Genomic DNA, 10,099 nt, shown 5'->3' on the forward strand with positions numbered 1-10,099 from the left:
TTTCTCTCCTTTCGGGACTTTTTGCCTTTAAAGAAAAAAAAAAAAAAAAAAAAAAAGAGAGAGAAAGCGTGAGTCGATTCCAAACAAATTTCTGTTGTTCAAATTCTAAACAGCTGCAATCTAAAGAAACAGCCCCCTACATATTGCAAGAGAACACAGAGGAAAACTAATGAAAATTTCCAACTTTTGGCTTGGTTCTGTGCTATGTTCCGATCACCCCAAAACACAGAGTCCTGAAGATGGGGACAGTCACCCTCCACACTGCCTGCTTAACGCCGCTCGTAGCTTTTGGCAACTGAATTCTTGAACTGCTGTGCTTGCTCATATCGCTCATACCTGCGGCCGTTCACCCCTCACTGCCTGCAGCTGGGAAAGCCTAAAGGTGCAACAGTTTTCCTCAAGACAAAACACTTGAAGTGTTTTGTAAGTGTCTGTAAGTCTCAGCTATCCAGATTTACTGGAGAACCAGAAACACTCTCTTTGCCTGGAAAGCTTTTCATTATCTTTATCAGGCTCAACTAGAAAGAGGCAGAGATTACAAAATGCTTAAACACAAATACTGAGTCTTTTGTGCTTCTATTTGTTGAAAGTAATAGATTAAACCCCTCATATAGCCTAAGGCCACGTGGTGCAGTCTTGGATAAACCAAGCTGATACCTGCTGTGAGAAGTCTGTCACTGGGGAAAAGACACCAGCAAGATTTTTCTGCACCCTGGATTTCTCTACCCATCTTCTATTCTTTTCTCTATTTTAGGGGTTGCATTGGTGACACACATTAACGTGACCAGCATTATATCACACTGTACCGTGGTTTGGATCTTACAGTTACAGGTTTGATCCCCTCCCTTTTCAAAAGCAAGGGCTCCAGGAGGAAGAGAGATGATGGCTCAGGCTGTTTCAAAGCTGTGCTGCACGTACTAACCATTTGTTCTTGGCTTTGCGGAGAACCAGCGGCACCATTTAAGATCCATTGCAAGTTTTGCTCTCCCATGACGATGCTGGACTGCAGGATAGCAGTGCTCTGAGAAGGAGTAATTGTTATCGTTGGGTTACTGGTCAGAACAGAGTTCGCACCAACAGGCACAGTCTGGACTACGGCTGGCAGGGGCTCAGTGGCACTCGATGCTGTCGGGGCAGATGCTCCAGCAACCACTGAAAGTCCTTGTACGATGGGCTGCGGCGGTGTCTGCGAATGCTGCAGGAAGTCTGGGTGACTGGCTGCGAACTGTGTGCTGTGAGGAACAGGCACTTCTGGGGATTGTAAAACAGTTGCAGGATTTCCAAATGCAGCTGGCTGTGAGCTGGTTCCTATGGAGGAGGGAGCAGCAGGGGCTGCTGAGGCTTGTAGTGCTGGATGCGAAGGCTCAGAGATGCCGAGCTGCAGTACAAGTGGAAGAGACAACGACGCTGAGTCTCCTGCAGAAGGCGGAACAGCGGTGACCGAGTCTGCATCGCCGTTAAAACCTTCCATCAAGGCAGCTGCCAAAAGAAACAACAAAAAAATATGAATACATCAGTTCTCATAAGAGCTCAATAAACGACATTTTCAGTGAACTTATCTGCAAAAATCCATCAGCTAGCTAGGGAAAGCACTACCACTTCACATCTTCAGAGCGGCGTCCAAAAACGTGCCACTGGACAGTGAAACCTAGAAGCAGTCCAAGCTCAGGAAGCTGGTAACACTGAACACTGCACAGGGAGTGATCAGCCTCACGAGCTTTCTCCAAGACGCATTTTTATCACCAGTTGGTGCAGATACGTCAAGAGAGGAAGCCTGAAAACAACATTTAAGGTGGAAAGCCAAGAGCATCAACGCCAGCACTGCATGACCACATGCTGTAAACACCAGGCCACTGCCCCACTGTTAAACCGTCTGCAAACACAACACGTTTCCACACAGAAGAATGTCAATACTGGAGCTGAAGTTCTGTTTGCCGCTGCGAGTTCTGGGCCAGCAACCTTCAGTCTGAAACGCTTGAGTAAGTGCTGCATGCAGAGGGGGAGAACTGCCAGAGAGCCCCCTCCAAACAGCGTCAATCCCACCCGCACCTGTCTGCTGAGAGTCGTCCTGACTTGCAGCGTGTTCCGGGCTCTGAAACATCGACTCAAAGATGCTGGCTGGTGAGATTGTGCTCAGGTCTTGACCATGTGTCTGGTGAACAGAAAATAAAGAGGAAGACATCAGGTAACGGTCTGTCTCCGGTCTCTGTGAACTTTGCACAGATCCCAGTCAGCAGCCTACAAGTGTCAGAAACGCCTCTCCAGTTAACCAGCCGCCTTCGGGAAAGGCAACACGTTCCACTAACCTACTGTAAAATGGCACAAGCTTTGATTCCCACAGTCAAATTTACCAACGAAATCAGCAAATCTTTACAAAAATAAGTCAGTCCTTCAAAAGTAAAAAACATTCTTCTGCATCCACACTCCGTTCAATGCTCCTTTCTTGTACTACTCTGCTAGAAACGGACGTTAATTTGTTCCTGACTGTTTGTGAGACCTTTTCTGGAGCAGAAACAAAATAGTTCCACTTAGGTGATATCCTGGACTATGCAGTTCTGTCACCCACCCTGCTCTGGGAAGGGAATGAGTTGAAAAGCTGCCCGCTGCTTCCACATCAAAGCACAAAAGAATGGCACAGTCCCACCACAGCATGGTTTTCCTCTAGGTAAAATTTAAGCTCAGCCAACAGATATCGGTAAGCAAGAACACTGTTACAGTAAAATGAGATGCAGAGCCTTCAAAAACAGGTTGAATTAAGCACTGCATATTTTTCATTCTGCTTTTAGACAGAAATACTTATTTTTTTGTTCCCACATTCCAAAAAGGCCAGCAATTACATGTCACATTCACAGGCTCAACAGGCTAAGAAAGACCCACATTTTGTCACGAGAGAAACTGCTGTCATCTGCCACAGGACACGCAAAAAAGCAGCATTCAGAACACCTACAAGTCTATCCAAAGTCTCTTTCTTCCTAAAGCAGAGCAGGCTGGAGGCCTGAGCCAGCAGAGCAGAAGCCCCCAGGCACGCACTCTCATCTGCTGCATTCTTGTGGACAAGACGAGCATATTGCCAGAAAAAAAAAAAAACCTAAACTCAAATTACAGGCGAGGCAATTCCTGGACAGTAACTCACTGGATTGGAGTTCTCCCGCAGTTCTGAATCTGTTGATATGAGGCTTAAGTCACTCAGACAAAGCGAGTGGCTTGTATCCTGTAAAGAAGAAAAAGAAATTGAGTTACATATTAAAAAAAAAGTGTCAGAAATTTTAGAATTATTTTTTAGAGTCCAAACAACTCTGCCTCTGCAGGTTGTTTTTGACTCAAGTCTCAGTTCTAAAATCAAAGGACCAATATTACTAAGCAAAGGATATTTAACATCATTAGAATAAAAGAAAAATTTAGATGAGCTTTTCTACATCAAACTTGACAACCAAATATCATGCTAGAAGTTTTGGAAATTCTGGTCCCACTGTTTATCTAGTCAGCACACGTGAACAAAGCACATGGGAATAAACCCTACGCTGCTCCCGTGAACACGGGTGATTCCAGCACTGAAACTGAACTCTCGATCAAAAAAGAGGCACCCAGGGTTTTCTTCACAGGGCACCAAGTAGTTTCCATCCCCTCTGTAAATCCCAGCCCTAAATGTTACACCCTTACACAAGCTACTGACAAAACCACACTTTGGGGAAGAAATTACTTGATCTCCACCTAACACAGCAGCATTAGGAAGACGCGTACTAACCTCAGACACGTTGTTATTGGGAAGTGCATTATAGGAATGTCCTTTCTCGTGACCTTTCATGTGGCTCTTGAGACTGTACTGTGTACTAAAAGTCTTCTCGCAGCCATTACTGGGACAGAAGAAGGGTTTCTCCCCTGCAGGCAGCACAAGACACACAGAACAAGCTTACAAACATTCTATCAGACATATACTTTTAAAGCTCCTAGGAGAGGAATAACATTTTATACAAACATTCAACATTCTTGGGAGTCTTGCAGATAAAAGCTTCCATTTTACCACGTGACCTGACACAAGAACACAACATCTAATTTTTACACATCGGTACTGACATATTGGGGAACTGTTCATGAAATTCAAGACTTGTCAAGCACAGATGGAAGCACATAAATGGAGTATCGGGCATTGCCCCGACCCAGGCGCAGGAGTTTGCACTTGGCCTTGTCAAACTTGATGAGGTTCAATTGACGCACCCCGCCAGCCTGTCCAGGTGCCTCTGGACCAGTCCCTTCCCTCCAGCCTATCAACCACACCACTCAGCCCACCCCGTGTTCTATACAAGTATGAACACGTATTAGGATTCTGAGAGTTAGCGAACACTGAATACACTCAGTTAAAGAGAAAACAAACCCCTGGGACTTACCAGTGTGTGTCCTAACATGTGTTTTGAGGTGGTGGCTTGCAGCAAAAGCCTTTCCACAGCCGTCATGCTCACACCTGAATGAGGAATCACAGAAGGGTTAGTCACAACCTCAGACCCTGCTTCGCAGCACTGCCGGCACTCTGGCGAGCAGCCAAATGCTGACCTGCGTTATAACCAGCACCGCCCAGCCGCTGCCACGCTGTGGAGAACAGCAGGGCTGCGAAGGGGACGGCAGAAGTCAAGCGTGAGGTCAGCATTTGGGGATGTTCCTTCATGGGATAAACACTGCATCACGGCAGAGAAGCAGCAACATGCATTAAAAACACGTTCATCATGACATGTTGAAAACAACAGCCTGACTATTCCTGCCTCTGGAGGCAGTCACTTCACCCACTTTCACAGGCAGCCGAGTTTGCTCCAGAAAGGCACGCTCACACTCCAGCTGCCCTCCCTTTTTTCTCACGAGAACAGCTTTTCATTCAGGACAGTAATAGCCACCTTTGGGTGCTGGTGACCTATTACACAAGTCCCACAGGAGCAAAAATAGCCACACAGCAACTTACCGAAATGGCTTTTCTCCTGTGTGTGTTCGAATGTGCTTCCTCAGGTCACTGTGCGTTGTGAAGTATTTACTGCACCCTTCTGATTCACAGTTGAATGTTTTCCCTGTGTGAAGCCTCTGATGTGCTTTCAACCTAAAAAGCATGCCAAAAAAATCTCTCTTATGGCTTGTAGGAGGAGACAGTCCCCACCTGAGGCAAGCCATTCCTTCAGACATGCAGGACAGGATCAAAGGCTTAATGTATTCCAATCTGAAGGTAACTGGCTCATGAAAGCAACTGATAGCACTTCCAGAGTCCTCAAGCAAATCTGAGAATTCCTCGTGTTTGTGCACCAACTTCCCTACTGTTGTAACATACAATAAGCTAAATATGTCATCACGAGTTCTGTCACCCTGCTCTTGTACAGCACTTCCACATTTTGGGGGGCTCTATTCATACCTGCACATGGCAGCAGCATAACAAATGTATTCAGGCACAAACAAAAAGCAGATGTAACCTGCAAAACAGCAACAGCCGCATCCACAAGAGAAACGGGCAGAGCTCCCTACCTGTACAGGGTGTTGAACGCCTTTTCACAGCCCTGCACGTCACACTCAAACGGCTTCTCCTTAGTGTGCACTCGAACATGGATTTTGAGGCTGTAGGAGGTAAGAAAGGCCTTGCCACAGCCCTCTTGATTGCAGACAAAAGTGTACTCCCCACGATGCGTCTTTTGGTGAGTGCGCAGGTTTCCGGCGGTGCTATAGGTGCGTGGGCAGCCCTCAAAGGTGCACTGGTACCTCTTAACCTAAGAGACAAAAGGTTGCATGCTTAGCAATTTTTAAGCATTTCTGGAATTCAGACAGGGTAGAATTGCAGACCAACATCAACAACCATGGAATAGATTTCTGACTCAAATGCAAAAAAAAAAATATTGCCTATTTAATTATCAGGTAATCAACATTTCTGCTGCTCTGCGAGGAGGAGTGGCACACACTGGAAAGGAGGCTGACCCTACAGAATGGTAATCTAATAGAAGGGGGGAAGAAAGTAAAAACATGATTTGAATAACGTAATTAGAAAGCTGATACAATAGCTGGAAGGATGGTAAGAGGCCATCAAACCTGCCTGCTGCTCCTATACAAGGCACCTGCAGTTCCCTCAGGTGTTTCAAGCAGAGCTACGTATTTGTGGAGGAGGAAGACAAGGGAAAATGCACTTTCAGGACCTAACCTCAAAAGCAGGGTCCTGCGTCCCAAATTCCCACTCATCTATAGACTGTAGGAGAGGGTAAAAGCTATCAGCCCATTTGTTTCTTTATCTGGCCTTGAAAGCAGCCCTCACTGTGCTTTGCTCTTCTCTCCCGCGTTTACTGACACAGCCAATGCCTGAAGTGCAACAAATCACACGAGGTTCTCTACATCAGAAGGCAGGGTTACAGATTTCTCAGGCAGTATCTAGATCACCAGGAAACAATTTCACATTGATCTGGATTCAGCACCTTCCCCAGCTTCCACAGTGGGCAGAAAGAGACCACACAGAAGCTTCCAGTGTGCAAGTCATAACGCTTAATTAAACCTCCCTCTCTCTTGTGAAGTAGAAAGAATAAGCCACCTGATACGCTTGAGTAAGTTTATCTCCAACATTAATTAGCAGACTGACAGCTTTCATTTGACTGTTGCAGTTGAGAAACCTTAACACCTAAAAGGGATTATAGATCCCAAGAGAGGACCTGATGGTGGACAGACAAGAAGCAGAAGAATGTTCTAAAAGAGGTTGATTTGGAAGCGTTGAGAAAGGTAACACAAACTCACAGCGGAGGGGCAGGAAGGTGCAGATCTACTGTTCCAACGGCGAGTCAGGAAGATGCCGTAGCAGGACACAAGCCAGCAATTTCCCTCTTTCCCCAGGCAGAAAGCACCCATCCCACACTTCCTCGAGTTACTGCTTAGAAAAGGCTGCAGATGGTCTTCAAAAAACCAGACACCAAATGGGAGGTTGATACCAGGAGAACTGACAAACCTACACACAACCAGCGCGTCCCACCTATGGGCTTCTACCCATCTCATCACTCAACAACTGTTCTTTGCCTTTAATTACTTACACCCATCAGAAAAGAGCATTTGATAGACAGCCACAGCAGGAAGCTGAGAATGGCGTAACAAGGGATGGATCTAGGGTCAGGTAAGTATAGAACCACTTTATCACGCTCCTCTCAGAATAACAGTAATTTGGGCAGATGTGTGAAGTGGCAGTAATACCAGAAACACACAGTGCTAGCACCGGCAGAGGGACACTACACCTCAACCAGCTGTTAATGTTTGCATCTGGTTCTTCCTTGATTTTTTACGCAACAGTAAAAAGAGGAAAGATAAAAACCATCAAGTCTTTAAGTTGAACAAATGACCTAGACAACACAACAAACAAACCTGAAGAGGAAGAGATTCTGGAGGTCTTATCTAGTCACTCAGCATTATTAGAGGCACTGCGCAGAGCAGGAAACAGTAATCTCACTGGCTTTCCCTTAATTTATAGCTCACATGAGGCAGAAGTTATCAGTAAATCTCCAAGCACTACAATACAGTCACAGCATCGATAAGAAGTTTGGAAGTGTTGAGTCAGCCAACACCCAAGAGCACAGAGCAGCCACACAGACACAAGGTCCAAAAGTACATTTCATTAGACCAGAAGGGGTTCGTTATCTTCACCAGCGATCGCCAGACCCAGCACAATTTATGTGTCAGCTCTGAAGACAATGTTCCCTGTCAAAGGCAGCTGGAAATTAACACTTTACAAACGGCGTTACAAGACATTCTCCACAGTCCATCCCGGAACACATGAGCCGTTTGACACCCGCAGGAGCCACCTGAAATCGAGTGGGGGGTCTGTTCGCCTTTCTAGGTGTTTACATTTAGGTGTAGGAAGTGAAAGAAAAGGAGACTATTAATTATAGATGAAGGATTTGTTTCCCAGCTGCCCACAGACAGCAGCAAACCTTTCGGTTTAACAGCCAGAACCAGGACAAAGGCCTTGCAGTGCTCCCCCCTTTCCACCAAGGCCAAATCTTTATTTCACAAGTTTTTCTGAGAGGGGTTCTGCAGAAGCAATTCTACCACCATCTTCTAAGCAAAATAAAACTTCCTGTAAAGCAGCAAAGCATTTAAATCTCTTTTCCCATCAGGAACATCAGCACATCAAGCAAGCACCAATTACACACATAAAATCACGTCGATGTCAACTACGAGGACTCGCAGGTACAGCAGCACGTGAAACTGCAGGGCAGGAAGGGTTTCACAAGAGGGAAGTGTCACGTGTGCTTAGGGCTTATTTCCACTGTGCTCAAATCACAGTGTAACTGTCCCACCCCTCCCCCCAAAAAAAACTAATTCAAGAGATGGAAAACAAACTCAGATGAAGGATTTAATTAGGAAATGCCAGGTCTTACAAGTCTTTTTTTAAAAGAGGAGCAAAGAAATAAAATCAGTTGCATGGCATATGCAGCCATCAGCACTTGCTCAGCTCACACACACTGTTCTCAACACTGCGCTGTTACCCCACAGAAAGGAAAGAAGCTGCTGCTATGACTGACACACAAACGTTCAATATTTCAGCAGCTAATAAGGCAGGATACAGCAGCTGCTAATATGAATAACAACTGAGCAAAAGGAGTTCCTCAGACCTAAATCAGGCCTACTGAACAAACTTCAGTCAGAAGTTTGGTAACTGCCGAGCTGACCTCCTAGAGCCTCATTTCCTCGCTGCCGAGCAAGTGCTAATGAAGGTTCCCCACTCAGCTAAATTATTCAGAGCCTTCAAACCCGCTTCCTCTCTCAGCAGGGGCTCATTTCTGCAATCCGCTCTCGCGCTGAGTATCAGTTACACCACTAGCTGATACAGCTACAACTGACACCAGCACAGACTCCTCTGCAGGTCGCCCTTTATTTACCTCAGAAAGGCCAAAAAAGGAGCACAAAGTTGTCACTGCGCTGATATTTCAGTCAACTCTGCATTGGTTTTGTGCCTGAAGGGCAAGAATCCCCAGTGCGTTTGTGCAAACCCCCACCCCTCTGCATGCAGGTAAAATTCATCGGGGAGACAGAATTAAGAGCAATCGTCATTTTAATATGTAAGCTGACTTCAGCTTTCAAAAGACAACAGATGGGAGCTTGAAGTTTCCCTCGTTTTCTTCTCAGTTCCCCTGCGAGTGACACAATAAAACTACAAGTAATTTTAAGTTTGGCATCAGAAGCTTCATTCTTTAGCTACTTCCAAGAGGCTGGAATTTAACCTGTATCTTGGATGTGCTTTCCTCCAGAACGTGGTTATCCACAGTAACAGAGCTCACGTTCTTTTTAGTTATCTCTGAACTGGGGAAGCAAATGCCCAACCACAAATCAATAAAGGATCACTAAAATCACAGAAGTTAATAATATAAATGTCTTATGAGAGGAAAAAGCAATGACATATGCCCATCGGCACAAAGCACCGCTACCACTAGCAGCGGGTTTACAGAGTGTAATTCTCCCCTCTACACAGTAATCTTTAAGAACAAGGGAAAGGTCTGTCTGCCTGCGGGCAAACAGCTTTAGAAATGTCAAAGCATTTGAGGCCACCAGGAGAAAAGCGCTCACAATCAGCAGAAAACCCAGAACCAGATTTAGCTACTTACTTCTTTAAGCTTAGTTTCTGGGCATTCAGACTGCAGAGTGAGCGTTGCTCCTTCAATATTTCTTGGCATAGGAGTTGAACCAGGATTTATTGTTAGATGAATCTGATCTGGAGAAATAATGTGTTGCACATAACCCTGGGACATTCCTTCATGATCTGCTATTAAATGAAATCCTTCTTCATGACCCTCTGGTAAAAAAGGCAAGTGATCACCACACTGTCCTTCATCCTCATCGTCTTCTAACACACTGTGGTCCTGCTCTATTAGGACAGTTGTCCTGTCATAGACTGTCCCAGATGACGACGACACCAGCCCGTTTTTATCAGTAAACCTCATCATATTGTCATCTTGGGTTAAATCGTCCTCCTCCACTTCATAGTAGGTCACGTTGTCCTCAGGACTGTTCTCCCCCATGGCTCACCGCCTCTCAGTGCCACCTCGTGAAGTTCGATCGTAGCGACTCATCTGCAACAGAAGGACGGGCGGCGGGGTCAGGCGGCTCC

The 10,099-nt window shown here is 45.7% G+C and overlaps 1 protein-coding gene across 1 annotated transcript in view; it reads right to left on the reverse strand.

Annotated features, from left to right (window-relative positions):
- Positions 1-10,062, reverse strand: part of MTF1 (metal-regulatory transcription factor 1) — an 11,401-nt gene extending 1,339 nt beyond the window's left edge. The window contains exons 1-8 of the mRNA XM_010132261.1: positions 9,597-10,062; positions 5,497-5,735; positions 4,949-5,080; positions 4,386-4,459; positions 3,746-3,879; positions 3,134-3,211; positions 2,050-2,152; positions 923-1,479 (exon numbers count right to left, since the gene is read on the reverse strand). Of these exons, the coding sequence (XP_010130563.1) occupies positions 923-1,479; positions 2,050-2,152; positions 3,134-3,211; positions 3,746-3,879; positions 4,386-4,459; positions 4,949-5,080; positions 5,497-5,735; positions 9,597-10,010 (1,731 nt within the window). The 5' untranslated portion in view covers positions 10,011-10,062. The remainder of the gene's footprint in view (positions 1-922; positions 1,480-2,049; positions 2,153-3,133; positions 3,212-3,745; positions 3,880-4,385; positions 4,460-4,948; positions 5,081-5,496; positions 5,736-9,596) is intronic.
- Positions 10,063-10,099: the final 37 nt, after the last annotated feature.

This window comes from Buceros rhinoceros, unplaced genomic scaffold (genome assembly GCF_000710305.1).
Source record: "Buceros rhinoceros silvestris isolate BGI_N320 unplaced genomic scaffold, ASM71030v1 scaffold42442, whole genome shotgun sequence".
Lineage (NCBI taxonomy): Eukaryota > Metazoa > Chordata > Aves > Bucerotiformes > Bucerotidae > Buceros > Buceros rhinoceros.